This window comes from Micromesistius poutassou (assembly GCF_964030765.1).
Source record: "Micromesistius poutassou genome assembly, chromosome: 19".
Classification (NCBI taxonomy): domain Eukaryota; kingdom Metazoa; phylum Chordata; class Actinopteri; order Gadiformes; family Gadidae; genus Micromesistius; species Micromesistius poutassou.
The window spans coordinates 10,382,792-10,397,562 of record NC_140289.1 but is presented as its reverse complement, the minus strand read 5'-3'; the positions used below and the strand labels follow the sequence as shown (position 1 = coordinate 10,397,562).

Genomic DNA, 14,771 nt, shown 5'->3' with positions numbered 1-14,771 from the left:
GGATATATGTTTGTGTTAATATTCATGGTCAGCTTTGGGTAATTTGAAGTAATGCATGCATGTGATATGGTCAGAGCACATCACCCCATCGGACCATACACTAGAACAGGGCTGCTGCTACATGACCATGACCGGAGGCTGCTCTCAGGTGAACTCACGTCGGCTCCTCTCAGGTGAACTCACGTCGGCTCCTAGCGGACACGTGTGGGACAGTCCACACGTCGTAGGGTCATTCTCGACATGCGACGTCGTCTCATCCAATAGAATCGTGTTAAACAAGTGTGAAGACCTATTCAAAAAAAACATTCAGCTTTTGAGTCCGTGTCTCAAAAACGTTTAAAACCCTAAGTCTGGTCATATTTTAGGAGCATTATCCAATATAGCTTAATATGCGTTTCCTTTTCTGTGAAATAACATAAATATTATTAATAAAAAAATAAATGTTATGTGGATGGCTCTGTTACCGGAAGCGTTGACGTAATCATTAATTAATTGAATGGGTCTTGGCCCGAGCTGTGGAATGTGATGTTTTTTTCGCGACTGGCTCTTTTTGGGCGCGCGCACCCGGACACGCGCCCGGCCGCTCGAGCTGTGAGGTACAACAGGATAAGCTCGTCCCTTTTTCTTTTTTGCACGATTTGATTGGACGAGAAGACGTCTCAGGAATTTCATGAAACTATTTAAATAGCACTTGGCCCCCTCACTGCAATGTTAGTTTTTGAGCGGCCCCTACCAGCAAGGACCTATTTATAATAAAGAAAAAACACATGTAGAGCCTTTTGCCATCGGGACTTTTACAAAGAAAAACCTCAACTTCTTCAGGAGGAATATTGGTGGAATTCTATCTATATTTGGGGATTTTATCATATGTGTGTGCTGTTTTCATCAAGCAGGTGAGTTGGCATCATTGCGTGTATTATGAGGATTTATTCCCACTATATCTATAACTGTGGGAGGATTCACGCGCATTTGCATTGGCAGTTTCCAAGCTGTTAATAAGAAACAGGCCATATTCGTGTCGTGTGTGAATGTCAATTCACCTCGCTGGCACAAACACTTTTAAACTAAATAAACAGTTAATTGTTGTTGTTTCGTCCATAGAGGCAGCGAGGTCGTGTCCCACCATGAAGTTGACAGGAGGGCTCTGTCTGCTCCTGATGCTCTGGAGCTGCGAGGGCGCCAGGGTGGCAGGTGAGTTCAGGAGGGTGTCTCATCAGGAGCCTGCTTATTCCTTATAGCCTGCTTATTCCTCAGGCTGCATCTATTGTCCTGGGATTTCTCCATAGTTCAACTCATTTGCATGTGTTTTTTTATTCCGTTATTTTTTTCTCCTCTGAGAATGTGCAGCGAATTTACATTTCATCCGAAAACAATAGAAGGCAACGTGCCCCTTCAGACAAAATACCTCACTGCTTGTTATTCATCCTCTGCAGAGAGCCGAGACGACAACAGTGTGTTCGACCTGTTTGAGCTGGTCAAAGTCCCCAAGAAGAACCACGGGGTCTCCCTGGTGAAGGGAGACGACCCCTACAGCCCAGCCTTCAAGATCCACAACCCTAACCTCATCCCGCCGCTCCCCGACAGCTCCCTAAGGAGCATCATCGACTCCATCCACGCCGAGAGAGGCTTCCTCCTGCTGCTCAACTTCAAGCAGTTCAAGCGGACCCGCGGGAGCCTGCTCACCGTGGAGAAGCGCGACGGCTCCGGGCCCGTGTTCGAGATCGTGTCCAACGGGAAGGCCAACACGCTGGACATCGTGTTCTCCACCGAGAACAAGCAGCAGGTGGTGTCCATCGAGGACGTGGAGCTGGCCACCAACCGCTGGAAGAACATCACACTGTTCGTGCAGGAGGACCGGGTCCAGCTGTACGTGGGGTGCGAGGAGGTGAACACGGCGGAGCTGGACGCGTCCATCCAGAGCATCCTGACGCACGACACACCTGCCGTGGCGCAGCTGCGGCTCGGCAAGGGAGCGGTGAAGGACACGTTCATGGTGAGAAGGAATGCCGTCGATGACGTGTTTGAGTGGCCAGGTATTATAGTGTCAAAGACAGGTCGACCCCGAAAGGTTTAAGTGCCGCATGACTTTGAAATACCAGTGCGTAAAACGTATCCAAACGTGCGTAATTGAGCGTCGATGAAGCTGTTTTTCCCTGATGTACGCCGATATGTGTTTTAGTGTTGTACACCTTTTTGTGTTTATCACACATTACTATAATTGGTAAAATTCTCGTGACATTAAGCGTGTGAACGTTGCTGCTTCCAGGGAGTGCTGCAGAACGTGCGCTTTGTGTTCGGAACCACTATAGACGCGATCCTGCGCAACAAGGGATGCCAAAACTGTGAGTAATTATCAGCGATATAACAGAATAGTAAAAAAAAAACCTTTTTAACCTGGGATTTATAACAAAACGTATCAGATTTCAACAACTGTTAAAACTGTTGTGTGGTACAGCCCTGCCAACCGACACCATGATCCTGGAGAATCTCAACGGCTCCTCCGCCATCCGGACTGAATACACAGGCCATAAGACGAAAGGTAAACACGGCTGCCCGTCGCAGGCCCTGTGTGGCCTTCTCATTAGAGACAGAGACAGAGACACAGACAGACACACATAGACACGCACACACATACACGCACGCACTCACGCACACGCACACGCGCGCACACACACACACACACACACACACACACACACACACACACACACACACACACACACACACACACACACACACACACACACACACACACACTGTTCTTCTCTTGTCTTCTTAACCGACGCAGACAAGGATAGAATCTCATTTCATTGGTGCAATTTAGAAGGGGGCATGTTCCCATCACATTCTGAAATTATGCATTTATTACAAAATTTGAAAGAAAATACAAAAATAATAAAATAATATAATAAAATCAAAAATGAAAATAATGTTTACAGAGGTTGTGATCTGTTGCAAAATGTGTGTTTTTTGCATTAGTACGATATAGTGCAAGTTATGGCCAAAGCACATTCAGTAATCAGAAATAAAGTCACTGTTGACCAACACCTATCATTGGACCCCAACTCCACCGTTCACAGCAAATTTACATCCCTGATTTCATCCAATGTTTATTTGTGATGTTTTATATGGTAGCCCTGACCATGGTGCGTGTGTTTTGGTGTGTCTGTGGTTGTGTGGTTGTGTGTCTGCATGCATTTGCGTGTGTAGACCTGCAGATGCTGTGTGGTTTCTCCTGCGAGGACCTGGCCAGTATGTTCAAGGAGCTGAGGAGTCTGGGGGTTGTGGTCAAAGAGCTTCCCAACGAACTACGACAGCTGGTGAGGAGGAGAAGCTGCAGCTGTGAAACCACGTGTTCAGGGGGGCTTTGATTCCTGCATCCATGTGTGCGCTGTATTTTTTCCACTTGGTGGTTTTATACCAGGTTTCCATTTCCTAGTGTGCATATATATATATATATATATATATATATATATATAGATATAGATATAGATATCTGGAATATTATATTAGAATCCTATATTTCGTACTCTTATATTCTTACTCTTATTGTGTACTTTTTCTTCGATTTATTTCTACTACAGAGATGACGTGTCTCTTGTTCCTAAGAATCACATAGCTCAGCACTACTGCAGGTGTTTTACGGTTGATCCAGAATCTCTTGAATGTTCAATCTTGGACCCAGTGTGTTAAACCCCCTCTGAATCTCAACCAGAGCCCATCATTCTTTTGTTTGTTATTGACCTAGTTCCCTCTCGCTGTGTCTATAGAGGGTGGAGAACGAGTTCATCAGGAACCGCATCGACATCCACAGCGGCGTGTGCATCCACAACGGCATCGTGCACAAGAACCTGGAGGAGTGGACCGTGGACGACTGCACCGAGTGCAAGTGCCAGGTGAGGGGGGCTGCGGGGTGCTCGGGCCACCTCGGTTGGCTGTCAGTGTTGACACACGCGGCGTTGGAGGCGTTGGACACCCGTGTCTAGATGTTCCGATACATTCCCTGTGTACGTCGGTATACCCACACACTAAGGCGCTAACACTGTATACTGTATACACAGACATGCACACACACATTCACACACATTGAAACACGCACACATACACTTGAAGGCGTGTGGTGTGTATGCTGTTCGAGGCGAACAGAGGTTTTTGTTATTTAAATGCTCGGTTGGAGCTTTAACTGAGGTTTGGTGTTGTAAAAAAAAACAGCATGTCATAAACATGGCTGGGATCCGAGCAGGGGGTAGGAAAAGCAGGATCAGGAAGGAATATGTCATATTGTAATCACCATTCCTTCCTTGTCCCCAGGACAATAAACAACATGGTTAGATATTTATTCAGGGATAGGTTAGACTGTTACCTCTGAGTCACTTGGAATAAAGCAACCAAGGTTGAACTGGCCGTAATGGATTGGCTTGTTTTGGGGCCCCCAACCAGCCGCAGTCATTACCTCTAGTCTATTGTTTGAGTTCTGGGCTGGTTCCCAGTTTCTTTTTGGAACAGTATGCAATTGAAGGGGGAGGTCATGAACTGCAGGGGTCTCCCTTTTCAGCCAATATTGCCCATTTTGGTGGTTTCTTGGCATTAAGAAAAAACAGGCAAACACAAGCTGTGGCTTGAAGAGAGTTTATGGGATGCTTGCACGGGCGTGGGTTCATTCTCCTGCCTAAATTGCCATGTCGGCTCCTGTAATCCAATCTGTGTCCCTTACACAAGAAGCTAAAGCTGCGTCCAATCAATGTGTCTCAATGCCATTTTAAGTTGTTCACTTAACCAACCACAGACCGTAGTGCCTTCTTTACATTAGCATAAAGCAACATCATCAAAGACAGAGTTATAGAGTAGCATGATTTCCGATGTCAAAAGATGATTCAGGTGTGGTAATGTTTGGCTCTGTCGGTTTTTAACAGCACCATTTTAGGGTTAGGGGTGGGTTCACGATGAGGGCCAGGGTCAGAGTTAGGGTCAGGGTCACGTTTGGAAGGAACCAGCAACTGGAATTCACCCAACAATGTGGAGGTCATCCAGGACATGCTGAGCGCTGGTCCTCTGCTACATGATTTACAGGGCTTATCGTGTTCCCCTTCTAGGACTCTGCAATAGTCTGCAAAAAGATCTCCTGCCCGCTTGTCCCCTGTTCCACCGCCACAGTGCCTGATGGAGAGTGCTGTCCACGCTGTGGAACACGTAAGTGCATGCCCCACACCCACATATATATATATATATAGTCTGTCCAAGTGACTTTGCCTGAACGCCATGTGCCAAAACGTGACTTTTCCTTGCAAAAACAAAACAACAAACCACAGCTATTTCCCCATGTGAACATAAAGGTTTGTATTCAAGAGAAACCATGTTGATGTTAGAGATGATCTAACTGAAAATCCATCCCCGGCCAATGAAAGCCCTCTTATGCACTCGGGAACATTGGGGCTTTGTGTCGCGGAAGAACACATCTTTGGATCTGTGGAGCGCTGGAATGGATGTAATTGGTCTAAATTGGTTAAAGTGGAATGGAAAAGGGGTCCGCTGGTTTAGCGGAGACATCTTCCTCACAAAGGAGAAGTGGCAGGTTCCACCCGGTAACAGTATGCAGGCCGGGCAGCGGTGCCTCCACCCTCCAACTTAGGTAAATAGTGGAGGGCTGCATTCAGCCACACTTAGGCTCCGTGTTGAAGTCATTGTAGGCCCGAGGCCATGTTTACAAGAGTGTGTGTGTGTGGTGTGTGCGGCGGGTTTGTGTTTTTTCTTCAGGAAAAACACGTCAAATGGGGCATCTCTGTGTAAGGACAGAGCCTCCCTCTTATTTTCCATGCTTTGTTTGGCTTTTTGATCTCATCCCTACATTTTTTGCCTCTTTCTCTCACCCTCCCCTTCTCCCTCTCTCTTTCTCTTGCACGCTCTCTGTCTCTCTCTCTCTCTCTTATTCCCATCCAAATCCGCACCATTACACCAGTTTTTTAAATGTTATACCCGACGGTATTTTAACAGAGTAGGATTGTGTGTGTGTCTACTTTATTGTCTCTTTCTTTGCCCAACGTCTCTTTTCTGTGTTCCCTGTTCAGCGAGCGACTACGCGGAGGACGGCTGGTCTCCCTGGTCAGAGTGGACCCACTGTTCGGTGTCGTGCGGCCGAGGCGTCCAGCAGCGCGGCCGCTCCTGCGACCGCATCAACAACCACTGCGAGGGCACCTCGGTGCAGACCCGCGACTGCTACCTGGAGGAGTGCGACAAGCGCTGTGAGTCTGGGCCGCCGCAGCCCTTAACCAAAGTCCCGCGTCCTCACGCATCCTCGCCACACGCAAAACACACCCGTAATGTTCACCGCCCTGTTGAATGATCATTTTGAAAAACCTTTTTAAGACTTACAATGTACGTCGGGATAGCACATAGCGCCTGCACATACAAACTCCTAAAGGTTGGAGTCTGTAGGGCAGAACAAAAAACTGAAAAGGAGAACACATACAAATGATAACATTTAGCAGCAATCTTCACAGGTTTCTCAGTTCCTTACCTTTTTGTTTGATTTCTCATCCTTTGTCTTCCCTCACTGACCTCAGTCAAGCAGGACGGCAGTTGGAGCCACTGGTCTCCGTGGTCGTCCTGCTCCGGGACCTGCGGGGCCGGCGTGATCACCCGCATCCGCCTCTGCAACTCACCCACCCCCCAGCTGGGGGGCAAGGAGTGTGAGGGCGAGGGCCGCCAAACAGAGAGCTGCCAGCAAACCCCCTGTCCCAGTAAGCCATTTTGTTTTAATCGCAGCCACTGAGTACAAGTCAGGCCCGGTATTCTGAGAGAACCTTCTCATTTGCTCATTAGCAATATATATCAGTGTGTTCTGCGTCTGGATGCACTGGAAGACGTGCAGCACCTTGACATTGTGAACCCGCACATTTCTCTCTCTATTAGAATGTGATATCACATGGCGAAAGGCAATGGGGTGGCAAGACAACACAATACATTTATATGACCATGTCTTGTTTCTTCCTTCCCCATTAGTCAATGGAAACTGGGGGTTGTGGTCTCCATGGGATACATGCTCTCTCACCTGTGGAGGTGGTTCCCAGGCCCGTAAACGTCTCTGCAATGACCCCATGCCAAAGCACGGTGGCAAGGAATGCATTGGTGATGCCAAGGACACACAGCAGTGCAACAAAAGAGCCTGTCCAATCGGTGAGCGTCTTCTTGGCCTTTCTTCAGGATTCAACAGGTGTCCAGGTTTCCATGTGTGGTCCGAATACTGAATGTTCTGTTGTGTTATGTTTTTGTAGATGGGTGCCTTTCAAATCCGTGCTTCGCTGGAGTCAAGTGCACCAGCTTCCTGGAAGGAGCAGCCCCGAATGGCTCTTGGAAGTGTGGAAAATGTCCCACAGGCTACAGCGGTAACGGCATTAAGTGCAAGGACATTGACGAGGTAAAGAATTCATGCTTTTGCTGTAGCCTCTACTGATCTTGTCATCATTTTTCTGTACTTTTTGTGGAGGGCTGACATGTTTTGACATGTTTCAACATCTGCCATCTGACCTGGCCATCAAAACTGATTGTTATCTCACCCCGAAAAAAATGTATTAGTGCAAGGAGGTGCCTGACACCTGCTTTGAGCTGAATGGAGTGCACCGCTGCGAGAACACAGACCCCGGCTACAACTGTCTGCCCTGCCCACCACGCTACTCTGGGACGCAGCCTTTCGGCAAAGGCGTGGCAGAGGCCACAGCCAAAAAACAGGTAACAAGTACAGTCTTGTTTTCATGCCAGTACATCCCCTATGACCTGAGGTGATAAAAAACATATCTGTTTACATCTTGAGGAGATGAGCTGGCCGATAGCAGCATAGCCTTAAGGCCAGATTTTGACAGTTTTGTACCTTCCGTTTTATGTCAGTATTCTGGCATTCCTGAATGCTACCAATCCTTCTTCAAACAACAACTCTGTCTGCGGCCCTTCTAGGTGTGCACGCCCCGTAACCCCTGCCTGGATGGAAGTCATGACTGCAACAAGAATGCCCGCTGTAACTACCTGGGACAGTTTGCCGACCCCATGTTCCGCTGCGACTGCAAGCCCGGATATGCCGGCAACGGCCACATTTGCGGCGAGGACACAGATCTGGATGGATGGCCCAATGCTGACCTGGTGTGTGTGGAGAATGCCACCTATCACTGCAAAAAGGTAAGTCTAGAGATTCGGTTTAGCACTGGTTAGACTTCGGGATGGTAAACTGCAATTGGTCAACAGTTAATTGTGTTTTTTCCCGCCGCAGGACAATTGCCCCAACCTACCCAACTCTGGGCAAGAAGACTACGACAAGGATGGCACTGGAGATGCTTGTGACAACGATGACGACAATGATAGCATTCCGGATGATAGGGTATGTTCCTTAATCTGTTTGTTGTACAGCTTGATTGTGTGGGTAATGCGTGAGGTTTTACATACATACACGCCCTAAGGCCCTCTCCAGGCACTAGACATTTCAGAACGATTATACATTCATCATTCATGCTGCCCAATAAAAAAGCTCACTTGACACAGTGGTAGCACGAAAAGCAAACCTTTCTCCTGCCCTGCTGTCCTAGCCAAACCACAAATTCCAGCACCGTGGTGCGCGTCTCAAGGAGCGGCTGTGTTTCCTCGCTAATCCCAACGTTAGGGTTGAGACAGAGCCCCAATATAAAGCTCCCTTTCATCCATGGTCCTGCCTCGTAAATAGATCCTCACATGGCCCGTAAAAAAATTTTGAAACCACAAGTTTAGCACCTGAAAGCATCTAACATCGCCTGAGATGTGTGAGCACCGGGGAAAGGTGACTGTTTTCCCCCCTGGGACCCACCTGTACAATGCCCAGTCTGTCTGCGTGTCTGTCTGTCATCTGTGCATGTGATGTATTTCGAACCAATACAGGAGACTGGTGTTGGATCCTGACCAAAGCATTTATGACACCATTAATATTTAAATCACCTGGTGCATGCAAAAGTGCATGTCTTTTCTCCTCTTTTCTTATTATCCGACAACCTTTTTTCATTCTTACACATGTATTTTTCCCCACTTCTCCCTCTTGTGGTACAGGACAACTGTCCGTTCGTGTACAACCCCAGGCAGTATGACTACGACCGCGACGACGTTGGTGACCGCTGTGACAACTGCCCCTACAACAGCAACCCGGACCAGACGGACACGGACGGCAACGGGGAGGGAGACGCCTGCGCCGTGGACATCGACGGCGACGGTGAGCTCCCCACCTAAACACTATGATTGTTTAAACTAACATGGCTCTCTAAGTAACAAACCATGTATTGGTGTGTGAAATGTGAAATGCGCGTGATTGACATGGATCGTTGTGACTTTGACAAGAACACATTGTAATGTCTGGCTTCACACAAACTATGGCCAGGAAACATCACCTGGGTCGGATTAAAACAATGTTTGAGGAATGTGTGGAGTGTTTGATTTAAGGAAAATTTGAGGCACAGATAACATGATGTAGATTATCCTGACTATCTCTTTGGGTTCTCTCCAGGCATTCTGAACCAGAAGGACAACTGTCCCTCCGTGTACAACGTGGACCAGAGAGACACTGACCTAGATGGAGTGGGAGATATGTGTGATAACTGCCCTCTGGAACATAATCCCGATCAGGTGTGTGTACATAACCCACCCCAGCCCGCACCAAACCCCAACCGCCCCCTACCCGCCCGCCCAATCTGCCTTACAAACACACACCGAAACACTTTACCACACCCTATTGTCTTCCACATCCACATCTGCAGCGCAGTGCCTTTTTCCCCTGCGACTAATTCCTAGCATACATCTCTCTTTCCCTGTGACAGAGAGAGCTTTGATTCTTTGCTTGTTCAGTCGTCTAAGCTTCATTACCCCAGTGCGTAGGTGAAGTTGAACTCTGGCCCTGCTCAAGGACACATCAGTGTAATAAGGCATATGGGGCGGAGGGCAGGGGCGGGAGGGGGGGGTGGTGCGTAGGGGGTGGGGGGCTTAGGTCCTTTTCAATGGGCCATTGAGGTTAGCTGACCAGGCCGATGTGAGACAAGAGGCCCCGGGGAGTGATGATTGCTGTGGAATGGACTGGCCCTTGGCTTTGTGCATGCCTCATCTGAACACCATGGGCCCATCCAGTCCACCTGTGCCATGCTACACTGAGAAGAAGGAATGCAGTGAACAATTGGACACAGAACATAAAGCAGGAATAAGGGCACACATCGGCTTGTGTTCTATTCTATAAACGATTTCAGTTGTGATAAAAGTTCTCAAATGCAGTAAACCGCACCGTTTTCCAGGGTGTTCTTCACATGCCTCTGTGGTGATGTTTGGATTCAAATACCAATCGCTAGACAAAGCGACAAAGGTCATATCTCCCCACCTGCCTGCATTCTACGCCCTGTCGATCTACACGGTGGTATCCTCAAAGCAGAAGGAGAAGCGCTTGTAACCTGGCCACTAGCAGAATGCCTTGCATTCCTCGCTAGTGGGCTGGGGTTTAGCCGTGTAAGACGAAGCAAAGCTGGGCCAGGTTCAGCGGGAGGCGTGGAGAGGCGCGTGGAATGGACCACTTAATTGGCAGGAGATGAAAACCGATGACAGACTTTGTACAAATGGAGCTTGGCAGCATCACAGAGACAAGAGCGGTTTGAACCGTAACAACACACGGTGTAATGAAACCCTGGGAAGCGAGGGGAACGACAGATAGAGGCTTGCCGAGCGGCATTGGAATGTTATGTACTTCTGTTCTAACGTCAGAGTAAGCCGTCCTAATGGCTTCAAATGATCCTTCTTGCGCTCCCAGGTGGATTCCGACGACGACCGCGTGGGCGACAAGTGTGACAGTAACCAGGACATCGATGAGGACGGACACCAGAACAACCTGGACAATTGCCCCTACATCCCCAATGCCAACCAGGCGGACCACGACAAGGATGGCAAGGGAGATGCCTGTGACCATGATGACGACAATGATGGTATCCCAGACGATAAGGACAACTGCAGACTGGCCGCTAACGCCGATCAGCTGGATTCTGATGGTGAGTCTATTAACTTCAAGCACTTTGGCATTTTTTAGGAAGAACATAAAAATAGGCTTTGCCAAGCGTGGCATAGATTTTGCTGTCTGTGAGTGACACAATTGGTGCACCTTGCTATATGGCCACTGGGTTTCTTTATTACAGTGTCTCGTTGTCATAAGCCCAACCATGCAGTGTCAGATGTCCAAAGTGACGGATGAATCTTTCCTGCGACAGAAGATAATTAACATGACTGTATGCTTTATATATTTCCCAGGTGATGGCCGTGGGGATGCTTGCAAAGACGACTTTGACCAAGACAACGTGCCCGACATCTATGACGTATGTCCAGAAAACTTTGACATCAGTGAGACAGACTTCAGAAAGTTCCAGATGGTGCCCTTGGACCCCAAAGGCACCTCTCAGATTGACCCTCACTGGGTGGTTCGCCACCAGGGCAAAGAACTGGTCCAGACTGTCAACTGTGACCCTGGCATCGCTGTGGGTAAGTGACACTCAAATGATTGCATTGTGGAAATTGCTTTCAAGGACGAGAGACAATTTTGCACGTTGAGCCACGACTGTGTGACTCGTTTAATCAATTAGCAAAAAACCAGAACACACGCACAGTCATATAACAAACCCCTTGTCAGGCTCATACGTCATGAGACATTTAAAGGGGCAGCGATCCTTTGGACCGTAAATGATAAGCAACACAGTGTGTAGAACAACACTTAACATCACAGCTGAATTATGCAAGAATATATGCATGTGACATTCACTACAGCATGTCCTTTGTTTTGTGTGATTCGTTATCTCCCCATGTGTCATTATAAAGAACTGGGACAATGGCATATATTCGGCAGTATATGCTTGGCTACAGGACTTCAAGGGCCTCTATTTGTGCTTATTATCCACCAGGTTATGATGAGTTCAACGCAGTGGATTTCAGTGGTACGTTCTTCATCAACACGGAGAGGGACGACGACTATGCTGGCTTTGTGTTTGGCTACCAGTCCAGCTCCAGGTTCTATGTGGTGATGTGGAAGCAGATCACGCAGACCTACTGGTCCAGTAAACCCACCAAGGCCCAGGGCTACTCCGGACTGTCCATCAAGGTGGTCAACTCCACCACGGGACCAGGAGAGCACCTGAGGAACGCCCTCTGGCACACAGGCAACACTGCTGGACAGGTAATGGCAATGTCCTCTAAAACAGACACAGCCGGTACGTTGGGGATTTTATGAATCAATTCTTATTAATGTTCTGTTGATTTCCTCAGGTGAAAACTCTCTGGCACGACTCGAAGAACATTGGCTGGAAAGACTTCACTGCCTACAGGTGGCATCTGATCCATAGGCCCAGAACAGGAAACATTAGGTAGGAAGAGATCCTTTTTGAAATACTGCCGGGTCAATCGATTGCAATCATGAGTTCTTTATTGATGTCTGACAAAGCGTTGTTGTCTTTCTTCATCAACAGAGTTGTTATATATGAAGGTAAAAAGATCATGGCAGACTCTGGCAGCATCTATGACAAGACCTATGCTGGTGGAAGGCTTGGTCTCTTTGTCTTCTCACAGGAGATGGTTTACTTCTCAGACCTCAAGTATGAATGCAGAGGTATGTGTCTCTTCTTTTAGAAAGCCAGTGTGTAATCAAGTCACCAGTATTAGTCAACCAGATAACAAATGAGGAATTGGCTGAACTAACCACCAAAATGTGTCTTTTTTTCTGTTTTGTTTACAGATGCGTAAAAAGCACGGCGGCGCGATCTCATAGGAATGCACCTTTCTGTATAAAGTATGAACTCGAATATGTTATTCAGATTCAAACACCAGTGGGCCGATTCATTTTCCATAAACCTTCTCTCTTGCGGCATGTACACACACAGACAGTGCTTGGGGCATTTGGTCAGCCTCAGGGTAACTTGAACCGACCGACTGATTGCCAGAAGTGGGTCAGAGGGACAGCTGCTCGCCCATCCTTTCTTTCTTTTCAACCCTGCTGTCCTGGTCTGCTAGAGGGCTTGACCAACACTTTGTCCGTTCCCTGCTCGTCCTGATCTCTTGCCTTTAAGAAAGACCTCATTCATCTGCGCTGCAACCGTGCCGCACAGACTATGTCCTTCAAAACCTCTCTTTCTCCCTCTCTCTACCTCTCTCCCTCCCTCTATATACCCCTCTCTCTCCCTCTCTGCCCCCCTGCCTCTCGGCTCTGTGCCGTCCTACCTTACCTCTTGGGGTAGACTTCCCAAAGATTTGCTGATATTATATCCTCTCTCTTGCACCTGATCTGCCAAGGTTGCAGATTCTGACTCGTAGGACATACAAACTAAAGTAATAAGCAGTTCCTTTTTCTTTGTGTTTCTGTTTGTTGTGATCAATCTTTTTTTTAAAGAATACTGTTGGGTGTGTGGTTGGAAACAGAGAGAAAATGATAGTATGTTGTGAACATGCTATGTGCTGATTATAAGCACATAGGCATGTTGGCACCACGAGATCCCATGTTTGTATCCATCTCCCTTCCTTTGCTGGCTTTTTTGTTTTGACACTGAAGGCTTGACGTTTTCAACACAGGCTTTGCGCTATGCTAGGGCATTTGAATGGCGGGTGTTTGTCAGCTTCAATTGTTCTCAGGGTGAGATGAGAAAATACCTGCTTGCAAATCTAAGAACAAAAATGATTGGAATATTGTAAAAGATAGCTGTATGTTGTAATATCATCAGGCCCCTTCTCCCAAAAAATGCCTTTTAAACAATGGCAAGCTCTCTCTGATGGGTGAGATACATTTTACTGGAAGTATTTCTTTGACATTTTTTATTGTGTAAATAAATGTAATTTATTGACTCTTGCCTACAATGTAGGCCGCAAATAAAATTTGAATACTTTTCGAAAAGTATACCCTACTCCAAAACCCCCAACAGCTACAGTTCAGCAAATAATTCATTATTCCCTTCTTAATAAAATGTGATCACCCACCACAAACAAAAGAAAGCCTTCATACCGTTTTTTCATATGCCTTTTGAAATTATTGAGATCCTATTGCTACTGTAGCATAAGTTGTAAATATGAAATATCCTCATCACACCACCCCCTATTCCTCTTTAATTCCATCTCCAGCAAAGGCACTTTGCTGGAGACAACTAACGAAAAACAGAGAGTTCACTGGGAGAAGTTAATAGATGATTTCCGCATTACTTTTTACGTTCAATGCTCTTTTAAGCAAATAAATGATCGTACCGTTTTGTCCTGGCTGTTCGTGAGAGGTTGATTTGTGTGTGTGTGTGTGTGTGTGTGTGAGTGTTTGTGTGTGTGTGAGAGATAGAATGTGTGTGTGAGTGTGTAGATAATTGCTATTTAAATAATTTATCAGGATGCGTTTCCTGAGAGAGCGCGTCCGTCTGTATAAACGGTTTGCACACTGATGGGAGGATGTTCTGTTCCTCGCCCTTCCTTTTTGTCTATCATTGCTATCATTATTTTTGTATAATTAGTGTTGCTTGTCTGTATACATTTTTATACGTAGTTGTACAAAATAAACGAAAACAAAGTGCTGTTTTTATCCATAACGATTATTTTGTTACATATACTTAAGTACAATAAATAGTTGTTTAAATTCTGTATGTATTGTTCGTTTTTGCTGTTGGTCTTTCGTTTTATTGTGTATCAATCATAGCAGTAATACCTCCATAGAGAAATCTGAATCTTTCACTAAGTTCGCTAAAACCATCACTAAGTAACTGTACTGTGAGTAACTACACAGG

At 46.8% G+C, this 14,771-nt stretch overlaps 1 protein-coding gene across 1 annotated transcript; it reads left to right on the top strand.

Moving 5' to 3' along the window:
• Positions 1-763: 763 nt before the first annotated feature.
• On the top strand, positions 764-14,279 carry thbs1b (thrombospondin 1b). The gene is made up of 23 exons (XM_084483960.1): positions 764-893; positions 1,102-1,191; positions 1,434-1,993; positions 2,267-2,342; positions 2,456-2,539; positions 3,211-3,320; positions 3,771-3,896; positions 5,094-5,190; positions 6,066-6,239; positions 6,561-6,737; positions 7,000-7,173; positions 7,272-7,414; positions 7,573-7,725; positions 7,948-8,166; positions 8,258-8,365; positions 9,061-9,220; positions 9,512-9,630; positions 10,793-11,027; positions 11,284-11,511; positions 11,928-12,199; positions 12,289-12,386; positions 12,489-12,628; positions 12,755-14,279. Exons 2-23 carry the CDS (start codon positions 1,125-1,127, stop codon positions 12,760-12,762), a joined length of 3,528 nt encoding a protein of 1,175 aa, XP_084340086.1. The 5' UTR covers positions 764-893; positions 1,102-1,124; the 3' UTR covers positions 12,763-14,279.
• Positions 14,280-14,771: the final 492 nt, after the last annotated feature.

What these genes read in the sequence shown, in the direction of transcription:
- thbs1b (XM_084483960.1), top strand. Translation starts at nt 1,125, where the DNA reads ATGAAGTTGACAGGAGGGCTCTGTCTGCTCCTGATGCTCTGGAGCTGC. An exon ending in GCACCGAGTGCAAGTGCCAG is followed by an intron (nt 3,897 to 5,093) that starts GTGAGGGGGGCT and finishes TTCCCCTTCTAG; the next exon opens with GACTCTGCAATAGTCTGCAA. An exon ending in AGGCCACAGCCAAAAAACAG is followed by an intron (nt 7,726 to 7,947) that starts GTAACAAGTACA and finishes CGGCCCTTCTAG; the next exon opens with GTGTGCACGCCCCGTAACCC.